This window comes from Dama dama, chromosome 21, assembly GCF_033118175.1.
Source record: "Dama dama isolate Ldn47 chromosome 21, ASM3311817v1, whole genome shotgun sequence".
Lineage (NCBI taxonomy): Eukaryota > Metazoa > Chordata > Mammalia > Artiodactyla > Cervidae > Dama > Dama dama.
The window spans coordinates 70,799,081-70,821,162 of NC_083701.1; the positions used below are offsets into that span (position 1 = coordinate 70,799,081).

The 22,082-nt window shown below is 37.6% G+C and overlaps 1 protein-coding gene across 2 annotated transcripts in view; it reads right to left on the minus strand.

Annotated features, from left to right (window-relative positions):
- Positions 1 to 2,209: 2,209 nt before the first annotated feature.
- LRRC69 (leucine rich repeat containing 69) overlaps positions 2,210 to 22,082 on the minus strand; it is an 83,807-nt gene continuing 63,934 nt past the window's right edge. For both annotated transcript variants that reach the window (XM_061123810.1, XM_061123809.1), the window contains 3 exons: positions 20,573 to 20,674; positions 15,549 to 15,728; positions 2,210 to 2,387 (listed from right to left, as the gene is read on the minus strand). In XM_061123810.1, coding sequence (XP_060979793.1) covers positions 2,277 to 2,387; positions 15,549 to 15,728; positions 20,573 to 20,674 — 393 coding nt within the window. In that variant the 3' untranslated portion in view covers positions 2,210 to 2,276. The remainder of the gene's footprint in view (positions 2,388 to 15,548; positions 15,729 to 20,572; positions 20,675 to 22,082) is intronic.

Genomic DNA, 22,082 nt, shown 5'->3' on the forward strand with positions numbered 1-22,082 from the left:
TTGACAGCATCAGACTTTGCTTCTATCACCAGTCACATCCACAACTGGGTGTTGTTTTTGCTTTGACTCCGTCTCTTCATTCTTTCTGGAGTTAGTTCTCCGCTGATCTCCAGTAGCATATTGGGCACCTACCCACCTGGGGAGTTCATCTTTCAGTGTCCTATCTTTTTGTCTTTTCATACAGTTCATGCGGTTCTCAAGGCAAGAATACTGAAGTGGTCTACCATTCGCTTCTCCAGTTGACCACATTCTGTCAGACCTCTCCACCACAACCTGTCCGTCTTGGGTGGCCCCACACGGCATGCCTCATAGTTTTACTGAGTTAGACAAGGCTGTGATCCATGTGGTCAGATTGGTTAGTTTTCCATGATTGTGTTTTTCAGTCTGTCTGCCCTCTGATGGATAAGGATAAGAGGCTTATGGAAACTTCCTGATGGGACAGACTGACTGTGGTGGAAACTGGGTCTTGTTCTGATGGGTGGGGCCATGCTCAGCAAATCTTTTTTCTGTTTGAGATTTTCTATTGAGGGGTGCAGCTGTGTTCCCTCCGTTATTTACCTGGGGCCAAACTATGGTGGAGGTAATGAAGGTAATGGTGAGCTCCTTCAAAGGATCCCATGCACGCACTGCTACACTCAGTGCCCCCAGCCCTGCAGCAAGCCAATGCCAACCCACACCTCCGCCAGAGACTCCCGGACACTCACGGGCAAGTCTGGGTCAGTCTCTTGTGGAGTCACTGCTCCTTTTTCCCAGGTCCTGGTGCACACAAGGTTCTGTTTGTGCCCTCCAAGAGTCTACTTCCCAGTCCTGTGTAAGTGCTGGCAGCTCTGAGGTGGGGTTAATGGCGACCTCCTCCAAAAGGGCTTATGCCATAGCCAAGTCTGTGCACCCAGAGCCCCTGTCCCTGTGGCCGTCCACCACTGACCCGTACCTCCTCAGGAGACGCTCAGACACTCTTGAGAGTCCCTTGGACTGCAAGGAGATCCAACCAGTCCATCCTAAAGGAAATCGGTCCTGAATATTCATTGGAAGGACTGATGCTGACGCTGAAACTCCAATACTGCGGCCACCCGATGCAAAGAGCTGATTCATTGGAAAAGACCCTGATACTGTGAAAGACTGAAGGTGAGAGGAGAAGGGGAAGACAGAGGATGAGATGGTTGGATGGCATCACTGACTCAATGCATATGAGTTTGAGTAAACTCTGGGAGTTGGTGATGGACATGGAGGCCTGGCGTGCTGCAGTCCATGGAGTCACAAAGAGTCAGACATGACTGAGCAACTGAACTGAACTGAAACTAACAATATTATAAATCAATTATACCTCAATAAAAAAATTTTTAATTAAAAATAGAACAATTACATGATCCAGCTATTCTATTTCTGTATATTTATCTGAAGAATATAAACACACTGATTTGAAAGGACATATGCCCCCTATGTTCATTGCAGCATTATTTACAAAAAGCAAAGATATGGGAACAACCTAAGTGTTCATGAATGATGAATGGATGAAGATATGGGATATTATATAATACTACTCAGTCATAAAAAAATAAGATGCAATATTGCCATTTGCTACAACAGGGATGGACCTTGAGGGGATTACGCTACATGAAATAAGAGAAAGATGAATATTACATGATTTTACTCATATGTGGAATATAAAACAAAATAAACCAGCAAAACATACACACAGATACCAAGAACCTATTAGTGATTACCAGAGGAGAAGTGGGGTGGGGGAGGGCAAAATGGATAAAAGGGGATTAACCATACGGCAGTGAATGGAAACTAAACTTCTGGAAGTGTATACAGAAGCTTAAATATAATGTTGAATATATGAAACTTACATAATGTTATAAACCGATGTTACCTTAATAAAGAAAGAAGAAGAAAGATGTTAGTGCCTCTTAGAAAATAAGAACTCAACTGAAATCATAATTGAACTATCTAACACCAAAAAGTTATTCTCTTTCACTTGCAAAATACCCATAAAATAAATACTTGACCTCATCAAAATAAAATGACAGAAAAAGATGACAATTGCCACACATACTGATTTTTCTATTTTTTATTTTATTTTTCAGCACACTTAAGAGTCTAAACAATCTAAAGGTAGACTGTGGTGCTTAAATTGGTCCTTTTCTTTTCTTTTCTTCTTTTACTTAAGGTATTGACAAAGAGCAAGGTATCATAAGCTGGGCATAATCTGACTATGTGTGCAGAGCTGATGGGTAAGTCATGTGAGGCTCTAAATGAGTTTCTTACCTGCTCTACACCTGACCAATTCCAAAGAGGTTAGGGTTACGTTGATAAAAACATTTATAAGAACAAATTAATATTTGAAGAGGTAACAGCTGTAGATTTCTGCTTATTTTCCAGTTCTAAAAAGTAAAAATTAAAAATAAAATTAAGGCACTACTCAATAAATATTTTAAACATTTACAATATTTTAAATATTTTAAGTAAATAAAATAAACATTAGCTTTCTCAGAGATTTCAGAGCCTTGATTTCTAAAGTACACACTAAACTATTTGTGCTTGATTTGCTCTCTTCCCACACACAGATAAACAAACTTAACTAGTTGGCCAGGGCACGCTGCTGGGTGCTGCGCTTAGTCGCTCAGTCATGTCCGACTCTGCGACCTCAAGGACTGCAGCCCAGCAGGCTCCTCTCTCCATGGGAGTCTCCAGGCAAGAATCCTGGAGTGGGTTGCCATTCCCTTCTCCAGGGGATCTTCCTGACCCAGGGATTGAACCCGGGTCTCCTGCACTGCAGGTGGATTCTTTACTGCCTGAGCCACCAGTGAAGCCCCAAGAAGGGCACACTCAGCACTAAATAAAATTCAAATGATAAAAGATTACCTAGGCTTTTATCCGAAGATATTACTGTATTGCCTAGTTGTAAAGTGTCTGAGATGAAGGCCAAAAAATGATGCAGAATCCACACAAACCTGATTCTGATCTACAGAGAAGTTAAACTGATCAATAAACAGAGACTGAACACTTCAATACACATCTTAGTTTTACCTAGCATCCATTTCTCATGGAAATTAATCTTCTTAATACTCTGTTTATTGTCTGCAATGTTCATTAAGATTTTTATGGGCTGGATTTCAGGCAAGTTGACCTATATATATATATGACTTAAGTTTTTGTACTTACAATATCTCTCATGTTACTTCTAAATGTACAAATAAGGAATTTTAGAACATATACACTAAGTTGGTATACATTCTAACCACTTCAATTCAGTTCAGTTCAGTCATTCAGTCATATCCGATTCTGCAGCCCCATGGACTGCAACAGACAGGCCTCCCTGTCCATCACCAGCTCCCGGAGTCGTTTACTCAAACTCATATACATTGAATCGGGGATGCCATCCAACCATCTCATCCTCTGCTGTCCCCTTCTCCTCCCACCTTCAATCTTTCCCAGCATCAGGGTCTTTTCAAAAGGGTCAATTCTTCACATCAGGTGGCCAAAGTATTGACCACTTAGTATACATGTCCTGACCACTATATCTGAAATAATGGCAACCTCAAAGCTTACCATTTATATGCTTTATAAATAACTTCTGAGGTCAACACAGCTCTCAGTGAGGGAGTCCAAAACAGAGTCAAAGTTTAATTGGTTGATAATGCTGCTTAGTTTTATCATTAACCAACCCACTGGGCTATCATTATCACAATCCACAGTAAGAGATTTCATTGCTGATCTGTTCACTGTTGCATAAAAGAACACCCTGGGCCTATTTAAAGGTTAAAGCACCTAAATACAGCTATTAATCTACCCTCAAGAGAGTAATAACCTTTCAACCTTGGTGATCAATCAATGAAGAGCCAAAGGCTCAGAGAATATATGGCACTATTCTAATGATAAAGTATTTTGCATGAGGGTGAAAATTGGAATCTCTACAAACCTGACTTATTTCCTAGAAGTTTATGTGATCAACCAGGAAACATGACTGAAATTCCCTAATGGGAATCTTATTTTTTGTCTGTCAGCATCCATTTCCCACCTGCTGGCGCAAAAGCCCACCTCTTCCTTTAAGGAACTACCCATTCTCCAATTTCAGTGCAAATGTTACAAAAGAGAGAGGGCCACTGATCCCACTACCACAACCATGTAAACACATGGCCCAAGAGCTTCCAAGAAAACCAATATCACCAGCCCTAAAGCTTTCCCTGAGTCTGTTGAGAGAGGGAAGCTCTCCCTCCACGGCCAGAAGGCACAACTGAGAGAGCTCTCACCTGAGAGCGACGCTCCCCGAGGGGCTCAGTGGGAGAGGTCCACCTACGGAGCAGGAGCCACAGGGGGTGCAGGCTCGATCCTGGGTCAGGAAGATCCCAGGAGGGGGGGGCGTGGCAACCCACTCCAGGATTCTTGCTGGAGAATCCCATGGACAGAGGAGCCTGGTGGACTGCAGTCCATGGGGTCACAAAGAGTCAGACACGACTGAAGCGACGTAGCACGCATGCACTCAATCTGAGAGAAAAGCCAAAACAAAGGAAACCAGGAGGACAAATTCTGGATGAATAAATTTGGATACCCAATCCAGCATGATTAAATATTCAGCCAGACTTATCCCTAGACCGTCTTCATTACTTGAGTCAGTGTGTGAGGTGGGTTTCTTCTACTTGCAGCTAGGAGTTATGACAAATTACAAACATCTAAAAACCTGTACCCCATTAGGCAAAAATATCAAAGATACAAAGATATATAAGAAACAATCCCTGCCTCTAAGAATCTTTCAGCAACTCCTTGGAAATGTAAGACATAAACATAAAAAAATAACTAGAAACATTAGGCTCAACCCAACGGTGTGTTCCACATGGGTGCAGAGAAAGGACAGATCACCATAGGCTGCATATGAAGCAAGACTTCACAATATAACAAAACAGGGAACTAGGGTTTTAAGGATGTCTAGGATGTGGCTACCTGGAGAAGATACAAAAAGACATTTATTAATAGAAAAGGTTAACTATGAGCGTAGTAACTCAAGAATGTGTATTTTGTATTGGGGAAACAATATACTCTATATATAAACAGATCATAAAATGTTGACTCACGGGACATCAACAATAAATATTAGTCCAAAGATAAAAAGAATTCATAAGTAGTTGTACAGTATCAGACACATTATGTATAATAATTCAAATCTATTCTATATGAGATCAAATTGATTAATTAGATTATAATGGTTAAATGTTGAAATGGTACTTAAAGAACTAATGACAAAAGCCGAAATCTAAATGTGGTCTTTCCATATACATAATAGATAACCCTCTCATCTAACAAGCTATTCCTGTCCACTACTGTAACACATCTCATCCAGAACTAAAGGCTATCAAAATATACCATGCCACATGCACGTCACTCAGCTTCTGTTTAAGAAACCAGGACAAAGAGCAGAGCCATTAACCAAGAGGAGGAGGTTAAAGAAAGACAAACACAAACCAAGGAAGCAAGCATGGCCATAGAGCGATCCAGTTCTCTCTGTCCAGTTTCTCCATGGGGTGAAACGTTCATAACAGAAACTATTAAAATCATTTTCTATTTCCGCTGTGGTTTTAGTCATTCTCCCTCATGTCTTTAAGAAATTGCATGAGCAGAATTTGACTTGGCACTTGCTGCAAGCAGGAATGCAAGATGTCTGTGTTCCTCATTCCTCTTCTTGAAGGTGTTATTGTTTAATTAGAATACAATATTTTATGTAAATTTTTTAGTATCTTATTTTACCAAAAGCCGTGATCAGCTTTGTATTGAACAACTTGTGGTTATTCTCTGAGTTAATAATTACTATTTATGACATCATATCTCTCATGGCTGTTAATTGTTTCCTGGAAATTTTACGGAGAAAAATGGACTCCATATAATTCCTCAGTAATATACTTTTCCATCTAAAGTCATTGAACTCAGTAATGCTTACATGAGAAAATAAAGTCTCTAATCCCTTGACTCTTGATATCCATTTAAGTTTCTATTTCCATTTGTGGCACCAGTATGACATATATTTCTACTTGTATAACATACATCCATTTGAAATAAGCATTTACAAAGGAATTATGACACACACTTATAGTAGACATGTCTTCAAAAACCTCAATTAATAAAACCTCATAACTCTATCAAAGATAAATACTGCTTTGTTGCTTATAGTTAGAAATTGAAACGCTAAAACATCCTTTTTATCAAGCCAAAGTCAGAGAAGAAGAAAAGGAGTTGGTTTGTGATTTTATATCTTTTTAGCAAAAAGCTTTAAAATGTGAAATGTTATACTAAAGTCTAATTTTCACTCTTTAGTCTCTACAGTGAAATGCATTATTTCACAAAGGAAATAAACATGATTATAATCCTCTCCGTATTTTAAGGAAAAGAAGTCTTACACTTTAAGTTTGAAAATGCATGCTTACTAAGTTTTATATTTGTTGAATGGTGGAATTGAGAGTTGTTTTTAAAATATGCCTGAGTGACAACTACCATATTTTAAGCTTTAAGAAATCAAAAATTATCAAAATATTATATATTTATGTCATACAGTATAAAGCAAAGCTTTGGATAAAGTTTCAGTATTTCATGAAGCACAAGGACTAGGAAAGCAGAGACAGATGTCTTCCTTTTTTCTCAGGAAAAGGTATCACGGTAGGCAGGAAAAAGGCTCCCCTGAAATAACCAGGTCTTAAACTCTGGAACCTGTGACTACGTATGTTATCTTACATGGAAAAAGAGACTTTGCAGGTGTGATAAAATTAAGGATCTTCAAAAAAAAAAAAAGAAAGAAAAGATTAAAAGGATCTCAAGATGAGGAGGTTAGCCTGAGTTATCCAGGTGGACCCAATTTCACCATAAGGACCACTGAAAGTGGAAGAGGGAGGCAAAAGAGAAAGTCCAAGTGACGTGGTCTGAGAAGGACTAGATATGCCAAAACTGGCTTTGAGGATGGAGGGAGGAGACCATGAGCCAGGGAATGTAGGTAGCCACTAAACCCTGGAAAGAGTGAAAAAGTGGATTCTCTCCTGAAGACTCCAGAAAGGAATGCAGTCCTCCTGACACTGATTTTAGCACAATAGCACTCATATTGGACTTCCGACCTACTAAACTACAAGATAACACATTTTTGTTGTTAAAACATCAAGATTATTAGAAATTTGTTACAGCAGCAACAGGAAACTAATACCAGTATCATGTTCTGAATCAGCAGGACCATGAAAAGCATGACTATGACAGCCACTCTCCCCATTAAGGAATCAAGGCACTCTGGAGCTAGAAGAGATTTTGAATCTAATCACTTCATTGTACAGATGAGGAAACTGGTCCAGGTATAATGAGAAGGAAGGTGACTTACCTTAGGCCTCACAGTTAGAGGCAGAGACATGACTAGAATCTAAGTTCACTAAACAAAGATCGTTTTAGTCATAGTGTGCCTCCCAGCTGCTTTCTCCAATGTAGTGTTTTGATTAGAGTTTAATAATAATTTGCAGAACTGTTTGGAAGAATGAACAGCTATTGGAAAGTGCACGTTTTCAAATAAAGCATAGAAGTTTAATTGTTTTGCTATTCTAGTCTGTCTCCAACTGATCACTAAACATAGTCACTTGAATTATCCACATATCACGTGAAACTCAACATGTCTAAAGTGAAACTTGAAGTCTCGCCCCAAATCAGATCCCTCTGGAATCTTCTGGGTTTCCCAGCCCTCTGAGCTTTCCCACATCCAATCAGTCACCACGTTCTGCTCTCCTTCCTCCCTCATGGGGCTTCCTTTCCTTGCGTTTCTACTTCTACCCCTCACACTCCACCAGGCAAGCACTCTAACAGGTCTCTGTTCTTCAGTTTCTCTTCTCTTCAAACTCCAATTACTCTAGCATAAATGAGTCCTTCTAAATCCCAAGTGATTCCTTCTAAAATGCTTTTCTATATCATTGACTTGTCCCCCACATTCAGGAGAACTCCATTTCCAAACAGGATGAAGTTCAAACTCTTGACTCTATACATGTTCACAGACTTTGACCCTAATATTTTTGTCTCTTTCTCCGACTCTTAGCCACAAACCAACCTAACGGATTTGCTGCCTATGAACATGACTCATTCTCCTCCATACTGTTCTCTTCTAGAATATCTTTCTGCTTCCTTCTCCATGTATCTGAATTCTAACTATGTCAGTGCCCTGCACAAGTTTCAGCATCTGCCTAGGCACCTCCTAGGCCTGACAACCTATAGCAATCTCATCTTACACTTTAAATCCCTAAAGCAACTAGTCTCATTTAACATTTTGATTTTATAGCTAGTGTCTTTTACATCTTCACAGAGTTCAAACACTTAGATTTTAACCATTTGAGACAAACTAGCTTCCCTATTTGTTTGCATGGTACTTAGCCCCCCGACTTCTCAAATATTAATGGAATGACTGAAAATAAGTTTAAAAATACAAGATGAACATTCAGAATGACAACTCCTCTTTTCCACATAAGCACCAGGAATGACCACTCCTCTAAAGTTAACTGCTTCAATCAGGAAGTGTAGCAATACATTAAGTTTTGCTTAGGACAGTTCTGGTTTCCTGCTAATTTTTCAGTTATTAAGAATGTTGTCTACTTTCACTCTCAAAAGAATCTTGACTTACATATATTATATATGGTCATTCCACCTTAGGGCAGGGCAGAAACCAGAAAGAAAATCTTGCTCATGATTCAGCGACCCACCTAGCTATACAACATTCTCTCCAGTACAGAGTGATACTGCCCTCTCATCACCACCTCTGCATAATCAATGGCTTTTGCATTTCACGCGGGAGGTTCAAACATTTTGGTTATGCACAGCAGATAGATGTGCTGCAGTTGAATGCAATTCAAGATTCTTTAGAAGGAAAAAAAATCATGTATACTGAATACAACAATTACCTAGCAGTTTAAGAAAAGAGCTCCTCAAAGGGAAAAGAGAATTCAATGAATTTCCACAGAAGTAGAAGCAATCAAGAGATAGTATATGAGATCATTCATGATGCTGTTGTTGTTCAGTAGCTAAGTCGTATCCCGACTGTAGATCACCAGGCTCCTCTGTCCACCACTATCTCCCAGTTTTTCAAATTCACATCCATTGATTCAGTGATGCTACCTAACCGTCTCATCCTCTGCCACCCCCTTCTCCCAATCAATCTTTCCCAGCATCAGGGTCTTTTCCAATGAGTCAGCTCTTTGCATCAGGAGGCCAAAGTATTGAAACTTCAGCTTCAGCATCAGTCCTTCCAATGAATATTCAGGGTTGACTGCCTTTAGGATTGACTGGTTTGATCTCCTTGCTGCCCAACAGACTCTCAAGAGTCTTCTCCAACACCACAGTTCAAAAGAATCAATTCTTTGGTGCTCAGCCTTCTTTATGGTCCAACTTTCATAGCCATACATGACTACTGGAAAAACCATAGATAGCTTTTACTAGATGGAACTTTGTCAGCAAAGTGAGGTCTCTGCTTTTGAATACATTGTCTAGGTTTGTCATATTTTTCCTTCCAAGAAGCAAGCATCTATTAATTTCATGGCTGCAATCACTGTCCACAGTGATTTTGGAACCCAAGAAAATAAAAATCTGTCACTGCTTCCATTTTTTTATTCTTCTATTTGCTGTGAAGTGATGGGACCAGATGTCATGATCTTAGTTTTTTGAATGTTGTGTTTTAAGGCAGCTTTTCCACTCTCCTCTTTCACCCTCATCAAGAAGCTCTTTAGTTCCTCTACATTTTCTGCCATTAGAGTGGTATCATCTGCATATGGGTTGTTGATATTTCTCCTGGCAATCTTGATTCCAGCTTGCAATTCATCAAGCTGGAATCATGCTTGGCATTTCACATGATGTACCCTGCATTTAAGTTAAATAAGCAGGGTGACAACATATAGCCTTGTTATGCTCAGCATAACACAATATTGTTCTTTCCCAATTTTGAACCAGTCAGTTGTTTCATATCTGGTTTTAACTGTTACTTCTTGACCCACATACAGGTTTCTCAGGAGGCAGGTAAGGTGATCTGGTACTCCCCTCTCTTGAAGAATTTTTCAGTTTGTTGTGATCCACACAGTCAAAGGCTTTAAAAAGTCAATGAAGCAGAAGTAGGTATTTTTCTGGAATTCCCTTGCTTTCTCCATGATGCAGCAAAAATTGGCAATTTGATCTCTGGTTTCTCTACCTCTTCAAAACCCAGCTTTTACATCTGAAAGTTCCTGTTTCATATACTGCTGAAGCCAACCTTGAAGGATTTTGAGCATATCCTTGCCAGCATGTGAGATGAGCGCAACTGTACAGAAGTTTGAACCTTCTTTGACATTGTCCTTCTTTGGGATTGGAATGAAAACTGACTTTTCCCAGTCCTGTGGCCACTGCTGGGTTTCCCAAATATTCTGACATATTGAGTGCTTTGATTTAGGTCATACCTGGATGGCCTAGTGGTTTTTCCTACTTTCTTCAATTTAACCCTGAACTTTAGTCATGATCTGAGCCACAGTCAGCCAGGTCTTATTTTTGTGATCTTATAGAGCTTCTCCATCTTTGGTTGCAAAGAACATAATCAATTTGATTTTGGTATTGACCATTTATATCTACGTAGAGTCATCTATTATGTTTTTGGAAGATGGTGTTTGCTCTGTTGCTAGTGTATTCTCCTGACAAAACTGTTAGCCTTTGCCCAGCTTCATTTTGTACTCTAAGGACAAATTTGCTTGTTATTCTGGGTATCTCAAGACTTCCTACTTTTGCATTCCAATCCCCTATAATGAAAAGAATATCTTTTTTTGGTGTGAGCTCTAGAAGACCTTGTAGGTCTTCTTAGAACTGGTCAGCGTCTTCAGCATCAGTAGTTGGGGCACAGGCTTGGATTACTGTGATGCTGAATGGTTGGCCTTGGAAAAGAACCAAGATGATTCTGTCATTTTTAAGACTGCACCCAAGTACTGCATTTTGGACTCTGGTTGACTTTGAGGACTACTTCATTTCTTCTAAGGGATTCTTGCTAACAGTAGTGGATATAATGGTCATCTGAATTAAATTCACCCATTCCCATCTATTTTAATTCACTGATTCCTAAGATTTCAATGTTCAATCTTGCCATCTCCTACTTGACTCCATCCAATTTACCTTGATTCATGGACCTAATATTCCAAGTTCCTACACAATATTGTTCTTTACTGCATTGGACTTTACTTTCACCACCAAACACATTTACAACTGAGTGCCACTTCCATTTTGGCCCAGGCCCTTCACTCCTTCTAAAGCTATTAGTAATTGCCCTCCACTCTTCCCCAGTAGTATACTGCAAACCTTCTGACCCAGGGGGTGGAGGGGAGGGCTCATCCTCCAGTGTCACATCTTTTTGCCTTTTCATACTGTCCATGGGGCTCTCCAGGCAAGAGTACTGGAGTGGGCTGCCATTTCCTTCTGCAGTTAACCACATTTTATCAGAACTCTTTACCATGACCCATCCATCTTCGGTGGCACTGCACGGCATGATTCATAGTTTCATTAAGTTATGCAAGCCCCTTTGCCACAACAAAGCTGTGGGCCATGGATGGCGAGATCATCTATACTCTAATTGTTTTACTGTTTTCCAAATAAAGTGATAAGAAACATTCATGCCATTTCAATTTTCTGAATAAATACATATTACTGTCATGATTATTTAGAATTAGAAATGTGATAACTTTGATCTCCTAAGTGTGTAATTTACTTTAAATTAACTAATCACTGCATAAATATTTTAAAACTAACATTCATTTTCACAGCTGACTGGTTGAAATGATCAGTTTCATAAATGAATGTCAGTGGTATATAAACAATAATAACTTTTTACTGCAAAGTAGGATTTTGCTCTATATGTAATGAGTAAAATTATTAAATGTAATCTTATGTTTCATTACTGACAGCTTGTTATAAAAAAGGAATTAAGACTGAAGTTTTCATTATTTTCATAAAGTAGATCAGCTTTTTCACTCATGTGTAGTGAAACCTACTCAACTGAGACTCTTTTGAAGAAAGCCCTAATTACATTACATCACTATAGGACTGACAGTTCATATTCCAAATTATTCCCTCCCTAAACTCTTCAACTTTAAAGGAATCTAGGAAAATATTAAGTTGAATTAATGTAACTATACAAAATGAAAACACTGAATGCATATCTTTGGCACTATTTGGAAAGAATTTTATGAGACTATTTCATTGGTAGTACCAAGTACCATCAACATAGATGTTATGACCCAAGTTGGTGGTAACTAAAAAGGATTAATTTTTGTTGTTGCTTTGAAGCATTATATCCTTAGTAGTTAATACTTCAGTATCAATTACTTGAAGTTAATGATAATTCTGTAAATGCTGAGGACTAACAAAACTCAGATGGCAAGAGTTATAACACACGAAAAGGTCAAATGCATCTGAATGAATTATGGTAAAAGTTAATATTTGAGATTCAAAAAATTTTTCATCAATTACTTTCCAATCCTTATCTCACTAATTCATAAAATAATTATGGCATAATTTCACATTCACATGAATAGAAGCATTACAATTCGATATTTGGTTATTTCTAGATTTTTATATCAAGAATAAGACCCAAAAAAAAAAAAAAAAAGAATAAGACCCATTTGTGATTGTGTCTCCTTTTTCAATATAATAGGAAACACTAGAGATCTCTTCAAGAAAATTAGAGATAACAAGGGAACATTTCATGCAAAGGTGGGCACAATAAAGGACAGAAACAATATGACCCAATAGAAGAAGAGATATTAAGAAGATGTGGCAAGAATACACAGTGAAGTGAAAGTCTCTCAATCATGTCTGACTCTTTGTGACCCCATGGACTATACAGTCCATGGAATTCTCCAGGCCAGAATACCAGAGTGAGTAGCCATTCCCTTCTCCAGGGTATCTTCCCAACCAGGGATCAAACCTAGGTCTCCCACATTGCAGGCGGATTCTTTACCAGCTGAGCCACCAGGGAAGAAGAACTACACAAAAAAGATCTTAATGACCCAGATAACCACAATGGTGTGATCACTAACCTAGAGCCAGACATCTTGGAGTGCGAAGTCAACTGGGCCTTAGGAAGCATCACTACAAACAAAGCTAATGGAGGTGATGGAATTCTAGCTGAACTATTTCAAATCCCAAAAGATGACGTGGTTAAGATGCTGCACTCAATATACCAGCAAATTTGGAAAACACAGCAGGGGCCACAGGACTGGAAAAGGTGAATTTTCATTTCCATTCCAAAGAAGGGCAACACAAAGAATGTTCAAACTACCGCACAACTGCATTCATTACACATGCCAGCAAAGTAATGCTCAAAATCAACAGTATGTGAACCAAGAACTTGCAGATGTTCAAGCTGCATTTAGAAAAGGCAGAGGAACCAGAGATCAAATTGCCAACATCCACTGGATCATAGAAAAAGCAAGGGAATTCCAGAAAAACATCTACTTCTGGTTCATTGACTACACTAAAGCCTTTGACTGTGGGGATCATAACAAACTGTGGAAAATTATTAAAGAGATGGGAATATCAGACTATTTGATCTCCCTCCCTAGAAACCTGTGCAGGTCAAGAAGCAACAGTTAGAACCGGACATGGAACAAAGAATTGACTCAAAATTTGGAAAGGAATACGTCAAGGCTGTATATTGCCACCCTGCTTATTTAACTTATATGCAGAGCATCATGAGAGATGACAAGCTAGATGAAGCACAAGCTGGAATCAAGATTGCCGAAAGAAATATCAATAACCTCACATATGCAGATGACACCATCCTTAGGGCAGAAAGCGAAGAACTAAAGAGCCTCTTGATGAAAGTGAAAGAGGACAGTGAAAAAGTTGGCTTAAAACTCAACATTCAGAAAACTAAGGTCTTGGCATCTGGTCCCATCACTTCATAGGAAATAGATGGGGAAACAGGGGAAACCATGACAGACTTTATTTTGGGGGGCTCCAAAACCACTACAGATGGTGACTGCAGCCATGAAATTAAAAGACGCTCACTCCTTGGAAGAAAAGTTATGACCAACCTAGACAGTTTATTAAAAAGCAGAGACGTTACTTTGCTGACAAAGTCCATCTACTCAAGGCTATGGTTTTTCCAGTAGTCACGTATGGACGTGAGAGTTGGACTATAAAGAAAGCTGAGCACCGAATAATTGATGCTTTTGAACTGTGGTGTTGGAGAAGACTCTTGTGATTCCCTTGGACTGCAAGGAGATCCAACCAGTCCATCTCAAAGGAGATCAGTGCTGGGTGTTCATTGGAAGGACTGAGGTTGAAGCTGAAACTCCAGTACTTTGGCCACCTGATGCGAAGAGCTGACTCATTTGAAGAGACCCTGATGCTGGGAAAGATTGAGGGCAGGAGGAGAGGGGAGCAACAGAGGATGAGATGGTTGGATGGCATCACTGACTCAGTGGATATGAGTTTGTGTGAACTCTGGGAGTTGGTGATGGACAGGGAGGCCTGGCGTCCTGCAGTCCGTGGGGTTGCAAAGGGTCGGACACGACTGAGTGACTGAACTGAACTGAATGCACTGTTGGTGGAAAAGCAAATTTGTACAGCTACTATGGAAAAGAGTATGTAGGTCACTCAAAAAATTAAAAACAGAACTACCATAAGATCCAGCAATCCCACTTTATTACATACCCAGAGAAACTGGAATCGGGATCTCGTGGAGATACTTGCACTCTCATGCTTACAGCAGCATTACTCACGAGAGCCAGGATGTAGAAACAAGCTATGCCTGTCTGTTAGCAGATGAATGGGTAAAGAAGATGTAGTGTATGTCTATACACCACTGAATGCTATTCAGCCAAGGAAAATAAGGAAATCCTGCCGTTCATGACAACTTAGATGGACACTGAGGGAATTACACTAAGTGAAATAAATCAGACAGAGAAAAAAATAAATACTGCACAATAACTTATATGTGGAATATAAAAAATACAAACTTAGAGAAACAGTAAAGTGATAGTTACCTGAGGTGATGGGTTGGGAGAAATGGGGAGATAGTGGTCAAAGTGTACAAATTTTCAGTTATAAGATTAAGTTAGAGGGTCTAATGTACAGCATGGTGATTATAGCTAATACAATATACATGTATCATGCTTATTATATATATGTATACATATGCATCATACATATATATATTAGTCAAATACACATATATTATATTAGAATACATATTTCATATGTATCATATATTTGAATGTTGCTAAGAAAGTAGATCTTAAGTGTTCTCACCACAAAAATAAAAAATGATGACATGTGACAGGATGGAGATGTAGGTGATCACTGTGGTGGTAGTCATTTTGCCTTTATAAATGTATCAAATTCACATGTTGTACACCTCAAATTTATACTATGTTATCTATCAATGAAACATCAATAAAGCTGGTGAAAAACCCATTATATCATCATAGATGTCAATTCTTAGATACAAATGTAGCTTATATTGGTCAACTTAAATAAGGACAAAGAATAAGAGGCGGTCTTATGTGAATATTCATACAAAAAACACCATTTACCTTTGATGGAGGAACAAACTCAACACATTTCAGCCATGTGGTTAAAAAGAACTTCCCACATATTGCACACTTTCTTCCCTGAGAGATTATGCTCCTGACCTGTGGGTACCATTTTATGGCTTTCATTAGGAAAAGATTCTTTTCTGCTAGCTGATTCATTATAAATCTTGATGTTATTTCCTAGATTAAAAAAGAATATGGTTCCTCAGATTATTCTCAAAATAACTGCTTTATATTACATTGATTCCCATTTCACTAATTTATATTTTTGGCTTATTCCTCACAGTTTCTGTTAAATTAGTTTTCCATGGTATACACAATGAATTATATTGTCAATAACTGGCATTGTAAGTTGTTTTCAGCATATACAAAAAGCAAATTACTTCTATTGTAATATTTCTGTCTCTGACATATAGTATGCAAATTATAATAAATTTACATTATTAAAGTGTTGCTTCAAATTTTGTACCTCTCATCACAATAGGCAAGGACTGTACAAATATTCAGACTAGACTCAAAAATTGAGTCTGTCATATTTACTAAGGTCTAAATCCTTACTACTTAAGCTGCAGATAATCAGTAGAATCTGTATCACCTAGAAGCTTACTGGAAATTCAGACTTAGTCACACTTCAGATCTATTGAGCCAGAATCCACAATTTAACAAGGTTCCCCAGGTATTCTGTACGTATGTTAAAGTTTGAGAGGTACTAGACTAAGTTATCTACTAAACTGAGTACCTGAATTGAGCCAAATTAGTAATAAGTATTGATTTCTATTAATCAAATCTTTGAATTCAGTATGTATTAAACCTATCCACATAAATACATACAGAAACTACACTTTAGATAATAATATTATTAAACAATAAAATAGGTGGTGAGGATGGTCACTATGACAATATCACCATCTTAAAATAAAAAATTATAAAATACATAATTATCTCTTCACTGACCAAGCAAACAAAATAAACATTTGATTCACTCCACTAAATGCCCCTCTTGTGCCAAGAGCATGAAGTTCTGTGTAAATTTTACAAAAACACTGTATGAATTTTTAATAGTGTATAAGACCCTTTTTTGGCCAAAGTAAAAGATTTCTCAGTGGTATTAAGAGAGTCTGTGTGAAAATACAAACATACATATATAAAACACACATACAAGCATAACCTTTCACTCATCTATCCCAATTAAAATATTTAAAAATAATAACAAATCCTATAAATCTCTGTCTCCCTGTTCCTTATTACTCTATCCCTTCCACTCAGCAAACTTCTGGGAAAGCTGCCTCTGTACAGAAACAGCCCTGAGCATGGGTTCCTTAACTGCCTGATCCTTCAGCAGCATAACCTCCTATATACTTCAGCTTACTCTCTGGGATGGTTACATGATGAAGTCATCCTTTCTGAAAGAACTGCCCTTTCACACTAACATTACAGGACTCCTAAATTCAATGTCTATTATCACTTCCCTCTAATTAATTACACAGAACATAGCTTGTGATTCTGAATGAAATGGTGATTTTAGAGGTAAGTTTTAGCTACCAGAATTCAATGGCTAGTTTCACTATAAAGCCACAGAAAATAGAGAAGAATTCAGACCCAAAATAGCAGACAGTAGAGGAATTTGCTGAAATACACGGGACCAATGGATAGGTCCCATGAAAAAGACACTGATGATGGGCAGAGATTGACGGCAAAAGGAGAAGGGGGCAGCGAAGGATGAGATGATCGGATACCATCACCAACCCAATGGACATGAGTTTGAGCAAACTCCGGGAGATCGCAGAGGACAGAGAAGCCTGACGTGTTATAGTTCATGGGGTCACAAAAAGTCAGACATGACTTAACGACTGAACAACAGTTCACACAGCTGACATTTTCCATTTATGATTTCTGGAACCAATCATGTTTGTTGCACTTGGAATTGTTGCACAACTCTTCTATTACCCATTATTTATATCTTTCTCCTACTTGCTGCCAATGTGATGCTTTGGAAGACTAACATCTATCATTGAAATATAAAGTTATTACTTAAAGAAACACACACACACACACACACACACACACATATATATAAAATAAGATACTTTTGGCATGACCAATAATAAATCTTAGGAAATTTGTACCATGAAGACACATGCAATGCAGTTTTTGAGAATATACTACTTAATGATGGCTTAATCTCAGTGTTATTTAAAAGTCAAGAAATCATTTATGGAAAAATAAATTACTCTTTTTGAACAGCTTATATGCTATTCCGTTAGAATATTTGTTAGCTAACTATATGTAGGTCAGAGACTATTTATATGTTTAAACAATCATAGATTAAAATTAGTTTAAGGTGTTTCTTTTAGTTTTCTTTATACATGTTGATTCGATTTGAATCATAAAGTTATCCTTACATATATTTATATATAAATATTAAAAATTATAAAACATAAAAACAAATGTGGATCAGAAGGAATGATGAGCTTTGGAACTGTTGTATGATCAACTGTTACTGTATGACAGATGGTAAAACACAGCATCAAGAGCAAAGACACTGAGTCAGAGTCAGATACATAAATAAGTGCAAATCGTGTGGCTCTATGACTTACTAGTGTGACCCTATTTGACAAGTCCTTAAATTATCTGATCTGGGATACCTCACCTATAAAATAGGAATTTTGTTTCCAACCCTACCACACAGAGTTCAGAGAATTAAATTATATAATACAGGTAAAACTCTGTCTAGCATCTGCTGACAGAATAAACTCTGGTTAATATTTTGTTATAATACAGTTACCAATATTAAATTTTAGTTCACAAATCTCTGAGGTAAGGAAGAGTCTTTAAAAATCTTAACCAAGGAATATCCTGAAACAAGTCCTTATAGTTTTTGAAAGTTCAAGTGGTTTAATCAGTAATGTTATAATGGTAACCAAATATCCAGTAGAAATGACTTTTACTTTAAGTATAAATACAAAATTATAGTAAATTTGTCACCTTTCTAAGAAAAATTCTTAGAGATACTTTCAAAAACACACAAATCATTTATATAAGTAAAAATCATTGCTTCTACTAAATAAACAAATCAAAACCCCCAAATTGTGCTCCTGGGTCCTTAAAGTTTTGAAAATGAGAGGGAAGAACTGTTCTCTTACCCTGCACCTGGGTCCCAGACTCAAGGTAACATTCTTGCTTTCATGGGCTCCCTGTAAGACCCCTCCTTGGGTTAACTGCTTATCCAGTCCCCCCCACAAACCAGAATTTCTTCCAACAAGAGACTATCCTTGTTTCCCTTTTTCCTCACTTCTGGCAGCCCCTTTCTGAGGCAATATTGCAGCATGGAGTCTGGAGGCCAACTGCTCAGAATGGCATCAGTATTTTAAAACTTACTATACCTGTGAACCTGGACAAGTTATTTAACTTCTCCCAGGTTCAATTTATCCATAAAAGAGGAATAATAATGGTGTCTTCTTTTTGAGGGTTAATGGAGAACTAAATTAGTTCATTTCCATTAAGTGCTTAGAACAATGCTTTGCCCATGGTAAGCATCATAAGGATTAGTTGTCTATTAATATTTTTATTATTACTATCAATATTATTTTATTACCATTGTTCTGAAATATTTGATTCAAGGAGAACAATTAGGTTATGAGGAATTAAACAAATTTAATACTCCAATTTTAAAATCATTTATAATTAAACTTCAAATAAGTTTTTATTCACATAAGAGAGGGAAATAATACTGTTAATGGAAATACAGATTGAGTCTTTGGAAGAGAACTGGAAAAGAGTTAATCAGCCTTGAAAAGATGAAAGTTCTTTGGCTCAGTGATTTCATTCACAGGGATAATATGGACATGAGAAGAGGACAGCCTTGTTTATAAAGGCCAAAAAGTTATAAGATTATTAATATCTAAACAGCCAACAGTAGGAAAGTAATTTAAAATATTCTGGTATAATTGTATACCAGTATATTATACCAGTATATTAAGAATTTTAAAATATTCTGGTATAATTGTATACCAGTATATATTATGTAATATACCAGTATATTAAGATGTCATGGACTTATTTTTTACTGACTGGAAAAATATTCACAGTATTTTGAGTGAAAAATGAAGGATCTAAATAGTACACAGCTTGAACAAAGCCTTGATATTAAAAATTTCTGGAGAAGGAAATGTCCATACACTCCAGTACTCTTGCCTAGAGAATCTCTCGGACAGAGCAGCTTGGCAGGCTGTATTCCACAGTGTGGCGAAGAGGTGGACACAGCTGAGTGGCTAACACACATGGCATTATAACTAATATTTTCTTCCCCGCTCATCTGTATTTTCTAGCTTTCTGTACTGAACATACATTACTTGTTCAATAAGGGGGAAATGTTGTTTTTCTTTTAAAACTAAACCATTAAACAATGTTGGTTGTTTCCTGTAGTCAGGAAACTTGAACCCTTCCCAGTACTTGAAAGTTTTAAGACAATTCTGCATGTTCAGCTAAAAGGACCTGAGAAATCCATATTCACAATAGAGACTCATACTCAAATGTGGTAAAATCTGCAATCTTTAATGTGTCTATCACCAAAAGACATACACAGCCAGTCCTCTAATATACTTCTCTTTCCCTTCTTTTAATATCATCAACTTATTTGACTAAAGGGAACACAATTTCTGGATCTTATTCTTTCAGGAATGGGGATAAATGATAAGGGGATGGAAGAGGCAAAATACCCCAGTAAGAACAAATCAAATATATCTTTAAATAATACTTGAAAATACTTGAACACTAAAGCAAACACAAATTCCTCTCTTTTGATCCAATAAAATGTTCAAAATGTTCAAAATATCTGGAAATCAGAGGATTACATTGGATTCTGCAAGCAAGTCAAAAAGATTATGACTAGGGTCCACAGTGCCAGTGGATTATGGTTATATTAATCATTCGCTGGCTTGTTAAGAATGCTTTAGAAGAAAACTCTTTAAAATTTAAATCATGGCTTTAGCTCAAAGACCTGTGTGAATGACATAAAGTTTCACCTGTAAACTCCAGACGCCCTCCTGTTTTATAGCACTAGTTGGCTGCTTCAGGAACATTGGGTTTCTCTCACAGTAGAACTCCCTCAGCTTCAAATCTTGAAACTTTCAAAAACAAAATAAAACTTCATTACACAACAAAATAAACTTCACTTCGGAGCCTTCATCATCAATAAAACTAGACTTTTTAAAAAGTCTAGTTTAAAATTTAAAATAATTAAATATTTATCAATATTTTTTAAAAATATTATTTTATTTAAGATCTATATTCCACATTAGTATTTTAACAGCAAGGTATACTCAAGTTATTATAAGCATAAGAATCTTCATGTGACCAAGGATGGCAATGACTTTAGAGGTCATTGGTGGCAACCCCCAAACTAGACAGCCTAGAAAACTTGTTCAGGATCATAGACCTGGTTACTAATAGAATAAGGGTTAATTAATCAAATGCTGGGTATAGTTTGCAACTAATACGTTTGTTAGGAACCAAGTATGATGAAAAATCCCCGGAGGTGGGCATAGCAACCCAGTCCAGTAATCTAGCCTGGAGAATCCTCATGGCCAGGGGAGCCTGGAGGGCGACAGCCCATAGGATTGCACAGAGTCGGACACGACAGAAGCGACTGAGCACGTACTCCTGCATGATGAAAAATAACGCTCTAATAGACACCAACATCTAGGTATCACATCCTGTCATATGATTCATTCATTTATGATCAGGGAGGAAGGTAAGGGAAATAGAGAAATATCAAAAAATTCTCATTTAACGGAAGTACAGTTGATTTACCTGTTGTGCACAATGAAAACTAAAAAAAGAAAAGAAAATATACAATTCACAAGGGTACTAAATCTTCTCTGAAGAACGCCTAAATTCAGCTGGATTCTACCCTTTCCATAGAAAAATAGGGAATTCTCTTATATTAATATTATGTTTTGACTCCCAAGAACTCATGTGGTTTTCAAAGTTAAACTAATTTAGGGATTTACTTTTCTGAGCCTTAGATTCAACTGTGAAACAGGGAAAATAAGACCTGTCTTCAGTGGTGTGCAGATAAAATGGTTCTTTGGAAAGGAAAAGAAAGCCCTGATTTGTGGCATGTTTTGATTCAAAGGTGTCAGTACTCCTACAGTGGCTGATTCCATCACTGAACAGAGTTGGGAAGAGATATGGAAAACTGACTCTTGTGAGCCAGGATGGGCAGTGCCATTACACCAGTGCACTTCACACTTATGAAAGAATTAGAGCTATTTCCTTGATTTCAGCCCAGGGTTTAAAAAAATAATTGATTTTAATATCTCTCCAGGGCAGCATGTCATCAGGTCTCAAAAGTCTCATGAAATTTCTACAACATAGACAAGATTTTAAAATAAAATACAAGGTTCAAGACCTCATTGGAATCACCTTTAGACATTCTGTCTTTCTTAATTCAGTTTCCTCTAGTATCCATCAACAAGGAGCAACCCAGAGAGTTGAATCCAATGGTAGCCCCAAGTAAGTGCTGGGTGTGCT